Below are 19,698 nucleotides of genomic sequence, written 5' to 3'. Positions count from 1 at the left end.
CTTCACTTCCTGCACTGGTCACTTCAAAATTACCTCTGTCTTCTAAACAATATTCCACATGCTAGGATGTAATCTCCACCCTAAAAATTTGCCCACAGTTTAGACAGAATTTTAAATGACAAGAATTAACCCATGATGGTCCCATTTGTGATAATCATGCCTTCCTTCCTCCCAAGTCAGACCCCGTCTGCACCCAATGGAAGAAAGGTGGCTTAAGAAGATTCAGTGATCTCTTCATTCAAGGAGTTTTTGCCATATTTGAAGCTCTCCCCACAAAATTCTAGCTGCAGCACTCTGACCTTTTCCGTTATCTTCAGTTGTCCATCTTTCCCTATTTACCACCTGAACAGGCATATATCCCATTTACAAACCCCCTCGCACTATAAGGGTCTCATCTCAACCATTTGTAAGCATATTTCATCCTTCAATAACACAACACTTGACAGAATCAGAGCAGACTGTGTCGAGGAACTTGGAAGAGGGTCTCCGATGCAGCCTGGAAATGGGTGAAGGGGGGGATTTGGGAATATAATACCTTTCACTTTCTGAATATCTGTCATTTTTACCGGTTTTCTTTTATGAAAATATATTTTAAAATGAAACAAGTTCCTCTGACTGTAACTCAGCAGGAGTCAGATCTTATACCTGGTCTCTGATGATGGCGTTCAGGTTGTAGATGTTCATGGGCTCCCTGCGCAGCTCACCAGGAGGTTCCAGGGCAGGTGACGATGAAGAGGATGATGATGATGAGGCACTGATGCTGGGTGAGCGGGAGGGAGGCGTTTGGGATGGCAGACTCTGATCCTGCTCTCCCTCCTTCTCCTCCCTCCTCCCCTCTGCACTCAGACGCTCTTTGGATGGAGACTCAGAGGGGCTCCGTGACTCCCCCGGGGTCGATGGGGTGGACGTGACCGTGGCCAGCCGCCTGGCCAGACGTGGCGTCAGAAGAACTTTGCTGTTGTCTGAAGACATGGCTTTGAGACTGGCACTGAGGCCCCGGAGCCCTCGTCCTTGTCTGGAAAACAGAGGGAAGAAATTCTTTCATCAACATTTAAGAGGAAAACTGTCATGACTGAAGCGCAGAGCGGTGAGACAGGAAGACAGAGTGAGGTTGTGTTTCTGGAGAAGACTCTGGAAGACTCTGTCCAGCTGTGGGAATACAGCTGTGGCTTCCACTGCTACAGTAAGGAACTCATTCTGGACCAGGATCTGGAACGAGGACATCCAGTCTCAGAGGGATGCAGGAGAACTGCTCCATGGATCTGGTCCTTCCAGACTGGTCTGAAAAGTCTCCATCTGAAGGAGGTTCTGATGAGGATGATCATCACAGATCATGTTTCTCAGGTTTCATCTTCATCAGCTTCCTGGTGATGAAGATGACCAGGAAAACTCTGACAGGACAGGATCTGCTGGATCTGAAGGATCTCAGCGTTCCAGATCCTACCATCAGTGCTTTAGGAAGCTGGACCAGATCCCAGTGTGGTTTCAGGAAGCAGACCTCATCTATACCTTCAGATCATCTTCAAACTTTCCTTCCTGATAAATCTTCTAGTCAGGTCTGTCTCGGTGACCCTGATCCATCCCTGTAGTCCTTCTGGCTGAGTCTGCTGGAGGACGTCCCACGATGCACTGGATCTGGTCCTGATGGAGGTTTTCCTTCCTGGTCCTGGTCCTGATGGAGGTTTTCCTTCCTGGTTCTGGTCCTGATGGAGGTTTTCCTTCCTGGTTCTGGTCCTGATGGAGGTTTTCCTTCCTGGTTCTGGTCCTGATGGAGGTTTTCCTTCCTGGTTCTGGTCCAGATGGAGGTTTTTCTTCCTGGTTCTGGTCCTGATGGAGGTTTTCCTTCCTGGTTCTGGTCCTGATGGAGGTTTTCCTTCCTGGTTCTGGTCCTGATGGAGGTTTTCCTTCCTGGTTCTGGTCCTGATGGAGGTTTTCCTTCCTGGATCTGGTCCTGATGGAGGTTTTCCTTCCTGGTTCTAGTTCTGATGGAGGTTTTCCTTCCTGGTTCTGGTCCTGATGGAGGTTTTCCTTCCTGGATCTGGTCCTGATGGAGGTTTTCCTTCCTGGTTCTGGTCCTGATGGAGGTTTTCCTTCCTGGTTCTGGTCCTGATGGAGGTTTTCCTTCCTGGTTCTGGTCCTGATGGAGGTTTTCCTTCCTGGTTCTGGTCCTGATGGAGGTTTTCCTTCCTGGTTCTGGTCCTGATGGAGGTTTTCCTTCCTGGTTCTGGTCCTGATGCAGGTTTTCCTTCCTGGTTCTGGTCCTGATGGAGGTTTTCCTTCCTGGTTCTGGTCCTGATGGAGGTTTTCCTTCCTGGATCTGGTCCTGATGGAGGTTTTCCTTCCTGGTTCTGGTCCAGATGGAGGTTTTTCTTCCTGGTTCTGGTCCTGATGGAGGTTTTCCTTCCTGGATCTGGTCCTGATGCAGGTTTTCCTTCCTGGTTCTGGTCCAGATGGAGGTTTTTCTTCCTGGATCTGGTCCTGATGGAGGTTTTCCTTCCTGGTTCTGGTCCAGATGGAGGTTTTCCTTCCTGGTTCTGGTCCTGATGGAGGTTTTCCTTCCTGGTTCTGGTCCTGATGGAGGTTTTCCTTCCTGGTTCTGGTCCTGATGGAGGTTTTCCTTCCTGGATCTGGTCCTGATGGAGGTTTTCCTTCCTGGTTCTGGTCCTGATGGAGGTTTTCCTTCCTGGTTCTGGTCCTGATGCAGGTTTTCCTTCCTGGTTCTGGTCCTGATGGAGGTTTTCCTTCCTGGTTCTGGTCCTGATGGAGGTTTTCCTTCCTGGATCTGGTCCTGATGGAGGTTTTCCTTCCTGGTTCTGGTCCAGATGGAGGTTTTTCTTCCTGGTTCTGGTCCTGATGGAGGTTTTCCTTCCTGGATCTGGTCCTGATGCAGGTTTTCCTTCCTGGTTCTGGTCCAGATGGAGGTTTTTCTTCCTGGATCTGGTCCTGATGGAGGTTTTCCTTCCTGGTTCTGGTCCTCATGGAGGTTTTCCTTCCTGGTTCTGGTCCTGATGGAGGTTCTCCTTCCCTGGTCCTGAGGATCTGATCCAGCCCATTGGGTCTCGGTGGGGTTCAGTATGTGGGAGTGGGGAACGAACATGTTCCACCATGTTTGAAAAGAACAAGTAAACAGGAAGACTAAAGTTGGAGGACCAAAGATCCTGGAAAAGCATCATTTATTTGATCTTCCTTTAAATCCCAGACATAAAAAGGATCCAGAAATGTCCTTCTGGCTCCTGAAAGGACAGGATGTTTAGGAAACATCTCCATCATGTGAAACTACCTGGAACTGAGATCCAGAGACAAACCTTTATCAACCTGCCGCCACATCGTCAGGAACCATGAGTTCCCCTGACAGAAGGAACACCCGTGTAAAGGTTCTGATCCAACCTGCTCTGCTGTAGGTGAACCTACCTGTAGTAGTCCAGCATGACCCGGTTGGGCGTCTCGTTGTTGCAGAGGCAGACGTGGTGATAGAGCTGAGCGAGCTCTTCACTCAGAGTCACCAGCTCCTCCTGAGCTGCGTTCAGCGCGCCCTGGCTCTCAGAGGCAGCAGAGCGAGCTGCCTTCAGCTCCACCTCCAGGCCAGAGATCTGCCAGGAATCACAGAGGTTCTTAAATCTCCATCATCTCTCTGCAGAACGTACTGATGGACCCTCACCTTCTCCTGTCCCTCCCGGCAGCTCTTCTCCAACGAGACCACCTGCCTCTCCAGCCTCTGGACCTGGCTGGACCTCCTGGGCTTCTCCTCCGCCGCTCCCATCCCACAGTGAGCCAGCTTCTCTCTGAGAGTTTTTACCTCCGCCTTCAGCTCCACCACCTCCGTTACAGCCACGCGGTATTTACACTGCAGGATCTCCAGGCCAGGCGTTTGGAATGAAAACACCTGACTTTTACTCAGTACCTCCGTCTTTTCCTCCTCCTCCTCCTCCTCCTCCTCCTCCTCCTCCTCCTCCTCCTCCTCGTCTTTGTTCAGCTCCTCCAGGGTTTCCGAGCTGATCTGAGAGGCGGAGCTTCCTGTCCGCCGCAGGCTGCGCAGAGCAGAGACTTTCCGGCCGAGGCGGCGGGCCTTGTCGTGCTGCTCCGTCAGGGCTCCCTGCGTGTGCTGAAGCTGAATCTGGGACTCCTGAAGACTGGTCATCAGAGCTGCTTTCTCCCGTTCAACCTGAAGGGGGCATCATCAATATTATCATTATTTAGTGTTTTTCACCTTGTCCTGTGGTCTGGCTGCCGAGATGTACCAAAAACATTTGCTCCTTATAATCCTTTATTAGTCTTTTCCATACTTTAATCTTTTAAAATTAATGCTGAACCTGACGGGAGGAACAGGAGAAGGAAGGCAGATAGAGTTATAGATAATAGAAAACAAGCATAAAATCCAAATTAAAACAGAAAAACCAGCTGCTAAAAAACAGAAAAATCCGACTAACTCTGCAAGAGAGCAAAGCAGGGAATCATCGAGAGCACCTACAGGAAGACGAACTGAGAAAACATCAACAGAAGGCTAAAAATAAAGTCCTGACGAGTTGTTGCTTCCACACTGTGTCAGTTCAGGGTATGATGATGTTTTGCACATGCACGCCGTGTCTCCACGCTCTGGACGCCGCGTATCGTGGCTGCTGATGTTCATGACTCCTTTCAGATCTTTTCTTTATTTATGCATCAGTTCCTGCGAACTATCCGTCCAGCCGTGCTGAAACTTCCTGTGTTATGCTGCATGTTAACGATTCTGCATTTACGTATTAATACGTAATTACGTAATAACCACGCCCACTTCAGCTTTCTGACCAATCACACAATAGTTGTTGAGTTGAAGAAAAGTTCATCCCAGACAATGTTCTGAGAAGAAGCTGTGAAAACTCCCCAACCCGGACTGCATGTTCTCCCCATGGAAGTGTGGGTTTCCCTGTGTACACGTGGGTTCTGTGTTTGAGTGTATCTGGGTTCTCTTGGTGTATGTGTATGTTTGGGTTCTGTCTTTGTACTCTGGCTCCTCCCAGTCCAAAAACAGGATGTTTAGTCAGTTATTGGCCAAATGCTCCATTGGACTGGTTGTGAAACCGGGCAGTCACATGGCCATGAAGCACAGCAGCAGGGACCCACAAACCCACCAGGCACTGGCTGTGGAAGAGCTCTGTGAGTCTGATAAGCAGCCACCATCTGTGGGTTACAGGAGTCACCATCAGCAGCATTTAATCACACAATGCAGAAGGAGAGTTCTTCCTTCCAAACTAACAGATGAAATCATCCTGCTGGGATTTCTCTGCTTTCGTGGCGCGATGGTGGCGGACGTCTCAGCAGCCCGTAAAGCAGGACATAAAGAAATCCACCCGGCATGTTCCACTTCCTGCAGGAGAACCAGCAGCTCTGTGCTGTACCTGCTGAAACCGAGCTGATGTTTAACCAACAGACCTCTGACAGTAAATCTTATCCTGTTATTTATGATGTCAACTAAAGAAATAAATAAAACTGTGACCATAAGGAGGTTTTCTCATTTACAGCGATGGAAAATTATGACAGAATAATCCAGATTATTTCTCTGTTATTAATCGTATCAAGGTCAGTAATCCAAACATCCCTGCAGTGGGACACCCACCCTGATACCCCCTGCCAACCCCTCCTGGGACTCCTCATAAATCTGCTCCTGATCCAAAGTATCTCCCTCCACATTCCACCGTGTGGATCGCACCCACCGTCATCAGCTGCTGCTTCAGTTTCTGAAGTTCGGTCATGTTCATCTCACTGAAGAGGTCCGCCGTGGGTCCCCCCTCAGCTTTCCGACCTGGCTCTCGGCACCCCTCCCCGTTAGTGCTGGATGTGGACCCTGCAGCCGCCGCTGCAGACGTGCCACCCTGAAGGTGACCATTACACCTAGAAGATCACAGAACATCAGGATTCTGGAGGAAACAGAAGAACAGATCTGCAGCTGCTGTAGCGTGATGTCCACCTGGTGGGCTCCTCTGTGTTCGGGGAGAGCAGCGTAGTGGGAGTGGCGGTGCCGCTGGGTGGGGTGGAGGAGAAAATGAGGTGTGCGCTGCCGGTGTAGGCAACGTCACACATGCTGAGGTGGTGGATGAGCTCTCTGCGCAGGTGGTTCTTCTGCTCGCGCTCGCTCTTCAGAGACTCCAACGCCTCCTCCAACTGGGCGTCTGAGATGTCCTTCAGGCGTACGGCGTCCTGCAGCTGGCTGTTGAGGAGCTCTGTCTCCTCCTCCAGGACCTTGATCTCATGTTTGAGGCCTTCATACTCCACCTGAAAACAATTCAAGTAACCACAAAGACGCTATGAAGCCGTTTCAGGTCAGATGTTGCTCTAAAACCTCCATGTACTTTTCAGCACTGATGGAGCTTCCCAGATGTGGAAGCTGCCCACGCCATCGGCACTAATGCAACCCCATCCCATCAGAGATGCAGGCTGATAACAAGCTGGATGCTCCCTCTCCTCTTTAGTCTGCAGGACACGCCGTCCATGCTGTCCACAAACTATTCCACATCTTCATCCAGGTTTCCACTCAGAACATTTTAAATGAGCTTTGGTCCAGAGACATGAAAACTGATCCTGCAGATAAAAACAGTCCCTGCTTTAGCACACAACCATAACTGATCCACTTTTCTAATTCAGGATCAGGAGCATAAACCAGTTCCTAGTCTGGAACATTAGGAACTGGTTTTGACTGAAAAGTAACTTGGAGACACACTACTACAACGTCTTGTCATGAGTTTGGACACATTGGCAGGGAAAAGCTAAAATATGAATAATGGTTATAGTTATGTGTGTTACCTGGCTCTGCCTGAGCGTTGAGACCAATTTCTGCAGAGAGATGTTCTCCTCCTCAAGCTCAGTGTAATCCTGGAGAAGCCGTGACTCCCGAAACTTGTACTCCCTGATTTCCTCTCGCATCCGACCTCGCTGCAGCTCCGACATCTCATTACTCTGCTGAGACGGAGCAAATGGAAAGTTAGAGCTGCAAGCTGTTTACAACTCAGCTGACACAAGGAGACATGCTGGTAGAAGTGAAAGGAAGGTGGAGAATAAATGTTAAAAACTCTGACAAAATCCTATAATGATTCAGTTGTTGTTTTAATATACTTAATATATTATATTGCAGATATATTGCATCGCAATATGATGCGATGCAATATAATCTATTATGATACAGGACAATATGATACAATTTAAAGCTACACAATACATATATATTTTACTTGATGCAATATCACGCAAGAAAACAGAAAATTATACGATGTAATATGATATGATGCAATGGCATGCAATGCAATACAATATGATGCAATGCGATACCATACAATGTGATGCGATGCAATACGATACGATTCTATGCAATACAATGCAATACGATATGATACGGTGCAATGTCATATAATGCAATATGATACGATACGATTCAAGACAATTCAATGCCGTGCAATGCAATACAACATGATGCAATGCAATACGATGCAATGTGATACGATGGTTGCCATATGATGTAATACCATACGATGTAATACAATAAATTGCTATGCGATACAATATATGATTCAACAGGATGTGATACGATACAATGTGATACAATGCTTTGCGATACGGTGCAATATGAACAATATGATATGATTCTATACAATTTGGTACAGTAAAATATGGCATGGTATGATAAGGGACAATATGATTCTATTTCATAAAACATGAAATGATTTGATACTAAATTACATAATATTTCACTTAATGATACAATGCCATGCAAGACAACAGAATAATATGATACGTTCTGATTGGGTATGGTTAAATATGGTATCATACGATACAACATGAACCAGGACAATATGGTACAATACTACACTACATGAGACAACATCACACAATATGATTCAACATGAAAGCGTAAGATATGACGTTATGTGCTACAGTACAATTCCATACCTACAGAATGATGCAATAAAGTGCAATATGATACCACATAATACAGTATGATAGGATATAATATTAAACGAAGTGTCAGCTACATCGTACCTCCCTGAGCTCCTGCAGCACAGCACGCAGGTGCTCATTGTCAGCCTGAGCACTGGAGGCAGAGGTCCGGCTGTGCTTCAGCTCTGACTGGAGCTCCAAGAGGCGTCCCATGTAGTAGGCTTCCTTGGTGGCGGACTCTTGCAGCAAAGTCTCCTCGTTGGTCTCCCCATCCTCAGCTACCTTACGCTGGGTGGAGTAAGCCTGACCAAACGCCTGAAAGGACAGGAGAGTTCGTCACTGATGTCCATGTCTGGTTAAAAACAGGGGATGATACCAGATGATGAAGTGTGTTTCTGACACAGAGAGGTCACCTGCATCATCTGTTAGTGGATTTAACGCTAGCCTTGATGGATTTGGACATTACACCCAACAGAACAATCTGAAGAAGCAGGAAACAGAAACCTCTGAGGCGTCGCCTTCTTTCAGCACCTGAAGTCAGAATAAAAGTTTCTGAAGGAAACCTAAACGAGGTCATGGTTTTAGATGCCAGCCATGTTGTTGTCCTGTCCTGTCCTGTGTGTGGTGCTCTGAGCAGCTCAGAGTCATGCAAGTTTAAAAACCAGTGACACGAGAGCTGCAGATCCAAACGTTAAACCAGACAGAAGGAAGTCTAATGAAAGTGTTATTTGTGCTTCTGTTGTCATATAAACTATCAGTCATCAACTTATCAGTTCTTAGAAGGTTTCTGTTTGTACGGCTGTTTAAGGCAGACACACGGCTGCAGAAATCTGAAACCTCGGCATCACTGGAGGTGTAGTGTCAGGGGCAAAACATTGATTTTTACCCATGAGCCCCGGCTGCCTCCCACACTCATAAAACTGAGCAGGAGTCGCTGCTCATGTAGGACATGCACAGACCAGCCATCTGTTCACGTCTCCGTCGTTCTGGTCATTACTGCCACGCTGTGGAAAGACGCCAACACTATGTTAACATACGGCCCCATAACTACACCCGTTCAATGGGTGGAGCAGGAGCTCAGGCTGCAGGGTGCCACCACAGTAAAACATGGCCGACACACATTCAGACAGCTTAAATCACTGTGACAGGCTTCGTGTTGGACATAAAATCCTGTTTTTAAAAAATAAAATACACAGAATGCAAACACCTGAAGTTTACAAAACTGTGTTCGCTTCATGAATGAGGACCAGATAAAGAAAACCTTCAGAAAAACAAACATTTTAATCACTTAGACAAGAAGAAAAAGCTTTAAAGTGAATCAGTTTTCAGTTTGCATGATGGTAAAACATGTTGAACTGATGGACGTCAGACTTCCTGCTGCTGCTCCTGAATACAGAATGAAAACAGTCAAATTAGCTGCAGAACGTGTAGAACAGCTGTAACGTGGAGCTCGAGCTCATGTTAGCGAATACGTCTACACGTCTGTGTGGAGAAGTAAGAAGAGATGCACAGCCAGCTGGTGAAACATAAGTTAACTATCACATTTAGCTGATCAGTTCTTGGTAAAACAGGAACGCACTGCGACAAGGATGTTTTAATAAATATTTCAGCTGTTTGCACAACATCTACTGAAGAAAAGTCAGGAGGCTCTAAGAGTCTGTTTTTATGAACGATGTTCTCCGACCTCTCTCAACATTTAATCCTGTTAGACCCTGTCCTTGGATCAGTCTGAAATTCCGTCTCCTGCTCCTGGAGCTGAATGCACATCATGACAACAGGATCTGAGACAGGACTGGGATCAATTCCCCACCAGGCCATCTAAAACAACAACACTTTAAACAAACATTTCATCAATAAATGTAAAAACGAATAATTTTACGGACAGTTTCTCATCATTATCTGAGCTGGAGCCTATTCCAGCAAACACTTGGCAAGAGGCAGCTACACCTGGAGAGGTCACCACGCTGTCACAGTGCATCCATATTGACCCACTTTAAAGGTGAAGTGTGTGGAAAAACTGCCCTCTAGTGGTACAGGTGGGTATAGCACAGCGGTGAGAAACTTCTTCCAAACGTCATATGTGAGCGGATCTGGTGGCGTCAGGTGCAGCCATGATGTTCTACAGGTAACTTCTATGTTGTTTGTCCAGGCAGACACCATCGTTGTTCATTACCTCCACCAAGGAGGTTAGGTTTTTACCGGTGTTTATCTGTTTGTTTGTTTTTGCTCAAGACAACTGAAAAAGTTATGGGTGGATTTTCATGAAATGTTGAAAATTTTGTTTGTTGAAAATGTGAAAATGAAGAACTGGTTTATTTTGGTGGATATCACTGTTTGGATCCAGCAACTTTTTAAAGGATTCTTTAACATTGTGAGATAGAGCCATTTTCAACATTTGTGCACGTAACTCCAACGAAAATGGTCGCAGCACTTTGGAAAAAAAATACTGGACAGGCTTCCAACTGGTTGTAAAATTTATCGAAGACTGATGCAGGTAAAGGAATCATTCTGGATACTATGATCCAGAATATGAAAACATAGTGGGGGGGGGCCTTTGGAACTTTGATCATAGAAAAAGAACAAATAATTACAAAATGGGGAGAACTGTGGCGGAGGTTTGCGCTCTCCGAGTGCTTTTCTAGTTTTATTTATTTTTATCAAACAGTTTTTTTTTTATTATTTGCTGTTACTCTTTCTTACTGACTTATTTTTGTTCCGGTTTGGGTTTTATCAGGAAACAGAGAACTTTCTCGGCTGGAAAGGCATGTTCCGTCTCAGCTCAGGTCATTTAGGAAAAGGCTTCTCCTTTCTCACGGGCAACAACATTAACTTCTCATCGAGAAGTCATGATTTATAAGGTTCAGCTCACATGTTCCTCTCTTCAGGTCCACAGTAACATGAAACTACGGCACAGACTATTTTGCAGCTTCAGATTTAATATTTCTAATTCAGTATGCGTGACTCCATGTGGCCCGACTCGGACAGACACTCTGGTTCATCTGGACTTCTGGCTTCACCTTCCTTATTATCTCGTTCCAGAGTTCTGTCATACATTTACTCTGAAAGGAAGATGTGAAGACTATTTTCCATCATCTTCCTCTGTAACTTTCATGAACATGTTCATGTCCTGAAAACTAAAACACAACATTATTGCTCTGAATCTTCTGACATTCTACACTGCAGATGGAGGATTGTCAGTCTGAGGAACATTTTTCTGGATGTTCAGATCCAGTTTGTCTCAGACTGGTGAAGCTCTGTCCATCTTTCCATCTGACAGATTCTGAAATGCTCCTTTTATTACCAGTTATGTTACCAACCTGTTCCCAGTGAAACCATCATGTTACCGACCTGTTTCCAGTAAAACCATCATGTTACCAACCTGTTCCCAGTGAAACCATCATGTTACCGACCTGTTTCCAGTAAAACCATCATGCTAACAACCTGTTTCCAGTAAAACCATCATGCTAACAACCTGTTTCCAGTAAAACCATCACGCTAACAACCTGTTTCCAGTAAAACCATCATGCTAACAACCTGTTTCCAGTAAAACCATCACATTACCAACCTGTTCCCAGTAAAACCATCACGTTACCAACCTGTTTCCAGTAAAACGATCATGCTAACAACCTGTTCCCAGTAAAACCATCACGTTACCAACCTGTTCCCAGTTAAACCATCACGCTAAAAACCTGTTCCCAGTAAAACCATCACGTTACCAACCTGTTCCCAGTAAAACCATCACGTTACCAACCTGTTTCCAGTAAAACCATCACGTTACCAACCTGTTTCCAGTAAAACCATCACGTTACCAACCTGTTCCCAGTAAAACCATCACGTTACCAACCTGTTTCCAGTAAAACCATCACGTTACCAACCTGTTTCCAGTAAAACCATCATGCTAACAACCTGTTCCCAGTAAAACCATCACGTTACCAACCTGTTCCCAGTTAAACCATCACGTTACCAACCTGTTTCCAGTAAAACCATCACGTTACCAACCTGTTCCCAGTAAAACCATCACGTTACCAACCTGTTCCCAGTTAAACCATCACATTACCAACCTGTTCCCAGTAAAACCATCACGTTACCAACCTGTTCCCAGTGAAACCATCACATTACCAACCTGTTCCCAGTAAAACCATCACATTACCAACCTGTTCCCAGTAAAACCATCACGTTACCAACCTGTTTCCAGTAAAACCATCACATTACCAACCTGTTCCCAGTAAAACCATCACGTTACCAACCTGTTTCCAGTAAAACGATCATGCTAACAACCTGTTCCCAGTAAAACCATCACGTTACCAACCTGTTCCCAGTTAAACCATCACGCTAAAAACCTGTTCCCAGTAAAACCATCACGTTACCAACCTGTTCCCAGTAAAACCATCACGTTACCAACCTGTTCCCAGTGAAACCATCATGTTACCGACCTGTTTCCAGTAAAACCATCATGTTACCAACCTGTTCCCAGTAAAACCATCACGTTACCAACCTGTTTCCAGTAAAACCATCACGTTACCAACCTGTTTCCAGTAAAACCATCACGTTACCAACCTGTTCCCAGTAAAACCATCACGTTACCAACCTGTTTCCAGTAAAACCATCACGTTACCAACCTGTTCCCAGTAAAACCATCACGTTACCAACCTGTTCCCAGTAAAACCATCATGCTAACAACCTGTTTCCAGTAAAACCATCACGCTAACAACCTGTTTCCAGTAAAACCATCATGCTAACAACCTGTTTCCAGTAAAACCATCACGCTAACAACCTGTTTCCAGTAAAACCATCATGCTAACAACCTGTTTCCAGTAAAACCATCACATTACCAACCTGTTCCCAGTAAAACCATCACGTTACCAACCTGTTTCCAGTAAAACGATCATGCTAACAACCTGTTCCCAGTAAAACCATCACGTTACCAACCTGTTCCCAGTTAAACCATCACGCTAAAAACCTGTTCCCAGTAAAACCATCACGTTACCAACCTGTTCCCAGTAAAACCATCACGTTACCAACCTGTTTCCAGTAAAACCATCACGTTACCAACCTGTTTCCAGTAAAACCATCACGTTACCAACCTGTTCCCAGTAAAACCATCACGTTACCAACCTGTTTCCAGTAAAACCATCACGTTACCAACCTGTTTCCAGTAAAACCATCACGTTACCAACCTGTTTCCAGTAAAACCATCATGCTAACAACCTGTTCCCAGTAAAACCATCACGTTACCAACCTGTTCCCAGTTAAACCATCACGTTACCAACCTGTTTCCAGTAAAACCATCACGTTACCAACCTGTTCCCAGTAAAACCATCACGTTACCAACCTGTTCCCAGTTAAACCATCACATTACCAACCTGTTCCCAGTAAAACCATCACGTTACCAACCTGTTCCCAGTGAAACCATCACATTACCAACCTGTTCCCAGTAAAACCATCACATTACCAACCTGTTCCCAGTAAAACCATCATGTTACCAACCTGTTCCCAGTAAAAACCATCACGTCACCAACCTGTTTCCAGTAAAACCATCACGTTACCAACCTGTTTCCAGTAAAACCATCACGTTACCAACCTGTTTCCAGTAAAACCATCACGTTACCAACCTGTTTCCAGTGAAACCATCACATTACCAACCTGTTTCCAGTAAAACCATCATGCTAACAACCTGTTCCCAGTAAAACCATCACGTTACCAACCTGTTTCCAGTAAAACCATCACGTTACCAACCTGTTCCCAGTAAAACCATCACGTTACCAACCTGTTTCCAGTAAAACCATCACGTTACCAACCTGTTCCCAGTAAAACCATCACGTTACCAACCTGTTTCCAGTAAAACCATCACGTTACCAACCTGTTCCCAGTAAAACCATCATGCTAACAACCTGTTTCCAGTAAAACCATCACGTTACCAACCTGTTTCCAGTAAAACCATCATGCTAACAACCTGTTTCCAGTAAAACCATCACGTTACCAACCTGTTTCCAGTAAAACCCAGGCCAGCCAGTGTCCGTTTACTGCTCGGGACAAGCAGACAGAGCCGGTTTTAGCCGGTTGCAGCCGAGCCGAATGGACTCTGCTGCGTCAGCTCCAGGTACTTCAGCAGCCCAGGTGCATCAGCCCACACCGGGCTCAGACCACGAGGGGAAAGACCTGCGAGTCTACCTGTGTGAGTCCAAATGTACGAGCGACTACAACGTACACACAGGTATTATTCTGCAGTAAATAAAACAGAATCATCAGGTTCTGGACAAGTCTCTCAGACCTTCGGGTCCTGACTGAGACCTGGATCATCCAGAGAACCCAGCTACTCCAGCTGTCCTCTCTGTCAATGCAGAATTCATCCAAACACTTCGAGCCGCCGGACAAGGAGGTGTAACGTCCATTCTTCCTTCTAAAAAGTGGAACTTTACCTCACTTCGTCCTACAGCTACAGGCTCATCACTTATCATGCAGTGATGGTCTCTGCACCAACCACTGCAGACATTCTGGTCATGTACCTTCCAGAAGGCAACATAAGTCACTTCATCTCTGAGCTGGACATGTTTCTCTATGATGGCACACTGCTAGATGTCATCCATACATCGGCTGAATTGAGTTTCCTCCGCAGGGTGGCCGGGCTCTCCCTTAGAGATAGGGTGAGGAGCTCGGTCATCCGGGAGGAGATCAGAGTAGAGCCGCTGCTCCTTCGCATCGAGAGGAACCAGTTGAGGTGGCTCGGGCATCTGGTCAGGATGCCTCCTGGACCTCCCTGGTGAGGTGTTCCAGGCACGTCCCTCTGGGAGGAGACCCCGGGGAAGACCCAGGACACGCTGGAGGGATTATATCTCTCGGCTGGCCTGGGAACGCCTCAGGCTCCCCCCGCAGAGTTGGCAAATGTGGCTGGGGAGAGGGAAGTCTGGGCTTCACTGCTTAGGCTGCTGCCCCCGCGACCCGACCCCGGATAAGAGGCAGAAGATGGACGGATGGATGCATGGATGTAGTTTCTTCTCTCTCTCATTCTTTCTTTTTTCTCTCTCTCTCTCTTTTTCTCTCTACGAGGTGTTTTCATAGCTCTCTTCTTTTTGATTTTCTTTCTGTCCCTCTTCTATCCCTTACAGTCCAGTCCAGAAATACAAACTTTGTAAGACAAACAATTATGCAAAATAAATAGAAAAATAAAAAAAGAATCCAGAATATCAAGGGGAGCATTAGATCTATATATCTATAATGCTCCCCTTTGCAGAGTAAGTTGATGTTTCCATACAGACGTGATGTTTCCATGCAGACGTGATGTTTCCATACAGACATGATGTTTCCATACAGACCTGATGTTTCCATACAGACCTGATGTTTCCATGCAGACATGATGTTTCCATACAGACGTGATGTTTCCATACAGACGTGATGTTTCCATACAGATGTGATGTTTCCATACAGACGTGATGTTTCCATGCAGACCTGATGTTTCCATGCAGACATGATGTTTCCATACAGACGTGATGTTTCCATACAGACGTGATGTTTCTATACAGACGTGATGTTTCCATGCAGAAGTAATGTTTCCATACAGACGTGATGTTTCCATACAGATGTGATGTTTCCATGCAGAAGTGATGTTTCCATACAGAAGTGATGTTTCGATGCAGACGTGATGTTTCTATGCAGACATGATGTTTCCATACAGACGTGATGTTTCCATACAGACGTGATGTTTCCATACAGACGTGATGTTTCCATGCAGACATGATGTTTCCATGCAGAAGTGATGTTTCCATACAGACGTGATGTTTCCATACAGACGTGATGTTTCCATGCAGACATGATGTTTCCATGCAGAAGTGATGTTTCCATACAGACGTGATGTTTCCATGCAGACATGATGTTTCCATACAGACGTGATGTTTCCATACAGACGTGATGTTTCCATACAGACGTGATGTTTCCATGCAGACATGATGTTTCCATGCAGAAGTGATGTTTCCATACAGACGTGATGTTTCCATACAGACGTGATGTTTCCATGCAGACATGATGTTTCCATGCAGACGTGATGTTTCCATGCAGACGTGATGTTTCCATACAGACGTGATGTTTCCATGCAGACATGATGTTTCCATGCAGAAGTGATGTTTCCATACAGACGTGATGTTTCCATACAGACCTGATGTTTCCATGCAGACGTGATGTTTCCATGCAGACGTGATGTTTCCATACAGACGTGATGTTTCCATACAGACGTGATGTTTCCATGCAGATGTGATGTTTCCATACAGACGGGATGTTTCCATACAGACCTGATGTTTCCATGCAGACGTGATGTTTCCATACAGACGTGATGTTTCCATACAGACGTGATGTTTCCATACAGACGTGATGTTTCCATACAGACCTGATGTTTCCATGCAGACGTGATGTTTCCATACAGACGTGATGTTTCCATACAGACGTGATGTTTCCATACAGACGTGATGTTTCCATACAGACCTGATGTTTCCATGCAGACGTGATGTTTCCATACAGACGTGATGTTTCCATACAGACGTGATGTTTCCATACAGACCTGATGTTTCCATGCAGATGTGATGTTTCCATGCAGACGTTTTGTCCACCTCAGATGCATCCCAAACGTCTTCCTGGCTTTATTCCAGCCATAGAGGATCATTATTTTCCTGCTTTTCTCATCACTTGTTGATCTTTGGCTGCTCCTGATTGGACGTTACCGTCAGTTTAAGCTCTCTGATTGGTGGAAAGTCCAACAGGAAGTGTCTTCATCATCATGTCCAGGTGAAAATAGAGGTCATCAACATGTACTGGGCTTCATGAAGAAGCTGCAGTCTGGTTAGCAGTCTCACTTGGTAACCATCAAGATAGCATCATGAACATGAATACTTCATGTGTGGGTGCTGTTCAGCCATGCATCTTTCAGACATGCAGTCTGTGCTGAAGTCCTGATGAGCCATTTGCTTGTGCTTTATGCTGAACCAGATGGGATCAGGATGGAGCTCAGACTGCTGTTTCACATAACCCAGGTTTGTAGCGGCTGGTAAAGCTGCCACATATCCAGCTCTGGAAGCACTGTCTGGTTACAAGGAGGCCTCTTGCTGGCTGCAGAAAGCCGTTTTCAGTCCAGACAGCTGTGTGGATGCAGTCGCAGCATCTTTCATTTCCCTCCAAACGTCACACCGTGCCTTCTGGGAAAAGTGTGACCCAGCAGCACCACCACAAACAACTGCTTCACTCTCATCCCGGGTTTTCCTTTGGTTTGTCTCAGATGCTGTGAAGCAGACTGAAGCAGTCTGATTTCACCCAAAAGTAAAACCAGTAGATCGAACTTCTGTGTTCTCTATAAGTTTGAACTGACATAAAACATGTTTTAAATTAGAAGAAGTCAACCTGTTCAGAGTTTATGCACAGAAAAGCTGTATTCTTCTACAGAAAGGTAAGCTCCAGAGAGATTTCTCTTCACGTTTCATTATGAAGGACAACCAACAGCATCTATCAATAAAGCTTTCCAAAACCAGATTAAAGACAAAAAAAACCAAACCAAATCCCAAACAAGTTGAGGAGTAGGCAGGCTGGGACCAACACAGGGAGAAAAGGAAGACATTCAAAGCATTTTCTGGTGGAGAATATGAAATCACCAGTGAACAAAGTGGACAAGCTGGAGGTGCCAACAAGGTCTGACAGGAAACAGAGAATGTAGTATGTAGTTATGTTCTTCATGGAGAGGCGGCTGCATGACCCCCCCCCCCTCTCCCGCCCAGAGAACAGACATGTCTGAGCCAAGTACGGGCTAATTCTGCAAGAAGGCCACCAGTGCAAATATAAATAACTTCATCTATAAATGATTCACAGCAGCTCTGCAAAAACATAGCAGACTCCAACCACCTCTAGACCAGTCTATAACCAACTATAGACCTGTCTCTAACCAACTATAGACCAGTCTATAACCAGCTATAATCCTGTCTCTAACCAGCTATAGACCTGTCTCGAACCAGCTATAATCCTGTCTCTAACCAGCTATAAACCTGTCTCTAACCAGCTACAGACCTGTCTCTAACCAGCTATAATCCTGTCTCTAACCAGCTATAATCCTGTCTCTAACCAACTACAGACCTGTCTCTAACCAGCTATAATCCTGTCTCTAACCAGCTATAATCCTGTCTCTAACCAACTACAGACCTGTCTCTAACCAGCTATAATCCTGTCTCTAACCAGCTATAGACATGTCTCTAACCAGCTATAAACATGTCTCTAACCAGCTACAGACCTGTCTCTAACCAGCTATAGACATGTCTCTAACCAGCTACAGACCTGTCTCTAACCAGCTACAGACCTGTCTCTAACCAGCTATAATCCTGTCTCTAACAAGCTACGGACCTGTCTCTAACCAGCTATAGACCAGTCTCTAACCAGCTATAGACCTGTCTCTAACCAGCTATAATCCTGTCTCTAACCAGCTATAATCCTGTCTCTAACCAGCTATAGACCTGTCTCTAACCAGCTATAGACCTGTCTCTAACCAGCTATAGACCTGTCTCTAACCAGCTATAAACATGTCTTTAACCAGCTACAGACCTGTCTCTAACCAGCTATAGACATGTCTCTAACCAGCTACAGACCTGTCTCTAACCAGCTATAATCCTGTCTCTAACAAGCTACAGACCTGTCTCTAACCAGCTAGAGATCAGTCTCTAACCAGCTATAGACCTGTCTCTAACCAGCTATAATCCTGTCTCTAACCAGCTATAATCCTGTCTCTAACCAGCTACAGACCTGTCTCTAACCAGCTATAGACCAGTCTCTAACCAGCTACAGACCTGTCTCTAACAAGCTATAGACCTGTCTCTAACCAGCTATAGACCTGTCTCTAACCAGCTATAATCCTGTCTCTAACCAGCTATAGACCTGTCTCTAACCAGCTACAGACCTGTCTCGAACCAGCTACAGACCTGTCTCTAACCAGCTATAGACCAGTCTCTAACCAGCTATAGACCTGTCTCTAACCAGCTATAGACCAGTCTCTAACCAGCTATAATCCTGTCTCTAACCAGGTATAAACATGTCTCTAACCAGCTACAGACCTGTCTCTAACCAGCTATAGACCTGTCTCTAACCAGCTATAAACATGTCTCTAACCAGCTACAGACCTGTCTCTAACCAGCTACAGACCTGTCTCTAACCAGCTATAGACCTGTCTCTAACCAGCTATAGACCTGTCTCTAACCAGCTATAGACATGTCTCTAACCAGCTATAGACCTGTCTCTAACCAGCTATAATCCTGTCTCTAACCAGCTACAGACCTGTCTCTAACCAGCTACTGACCTGTCTCTAACCAGCAACAGACCTGTCTCTAACCAGCTATAGACCTGTCTCTAACCAGTTATAGACCTGTCTCTAACCAGCTATAATCCTGTCTCTAACCAGCTAAAAATATGTCTCTAACCAGCTACAGACATCTCTCTAACCAGCTACAGACAAGTCTCTAACCAGCTAAAGACCAGTCTCTAACCAGCTTTAGACCTGTCTCTAACCAGCTATGGACCTGTCTCTAACCAGCTACAGACCTGTCTCTAACCAGCTATAGACCAGTCTCTAACCAGCTATAATCCTGTCTCTAACCAGCTATATTCCTGTCTCTAACCAGCTACAGACATGTCTCTAACCAGCTATAATCCTGTCTCTAACCAGCTATAGACCTGTCTCTAACCAGCTATAAACCTGTCTCTAACCAGCTACAGACATCTCTCTAACCAGCTACAGACCAGTCTCTAACCAGCTATAGACCAGTCTCTAACCAGGTA

At 45.6% G+C, this 19,698-nt stretch overlaps 1 protein-coding gene across 1 annotated transcript in view; it reads right to left on the bottom strand.

The window, feature by feature from the left end:
• LOC306773318 (protein bicaudal D homolog 1-like) overlaps positions 1-19,698 on the bottom strand; it is a gene marked incomplete at both ends in the record, with an annotated part of 73,639 nt that overhangs the window by 4,293 nt on the left and 49,648 nt on the right. Inside the window, 7 exons of the mRNA XM_079263108.1 lie at positions 646-1,015; positions 3,412-3,590; positions 3,659-4,162; positions 5,691-5,868; positions 5,945-6,249; positions 6,778-6,930; positions 8,008-8,220. Of these exons, the coding sequence (XP_079119234.1) occupies positions 646-1,015; positions 3,412-3,590; positions 3,659-4,162; positions 5,691-5,868; positions 5,945-6,249; positions 6,778-6,930; positions 8,008-8,220 (1,902 nt within the window). The remainder of the gene's footprint in view (positions 1-645; positions 1,016-3,411; positions 3,591-3,658; positions 4,163-5,690; positions 5,869-5,944; positions 6,250-6,777; positions 6,931-8,007; positions 8,221-19,698) is intronic.

Source organism: Telmatherina bonti (assembly GCF_933228915.1).
Source record: "Telmatherina bonti genome assembly, chromosome: 23".
Taxonomy (NCBI): Eukaryota; Metazoa; Chordata; class Actinopteri; order Atheriniformes; family Telmatherinidae; genus Telmatherina; species Telmatherina bonti.
Note: the sequence above shows the minus strand (reverse complement) of the source record. Positions and strands in the feature narration are given on the sequence as shown.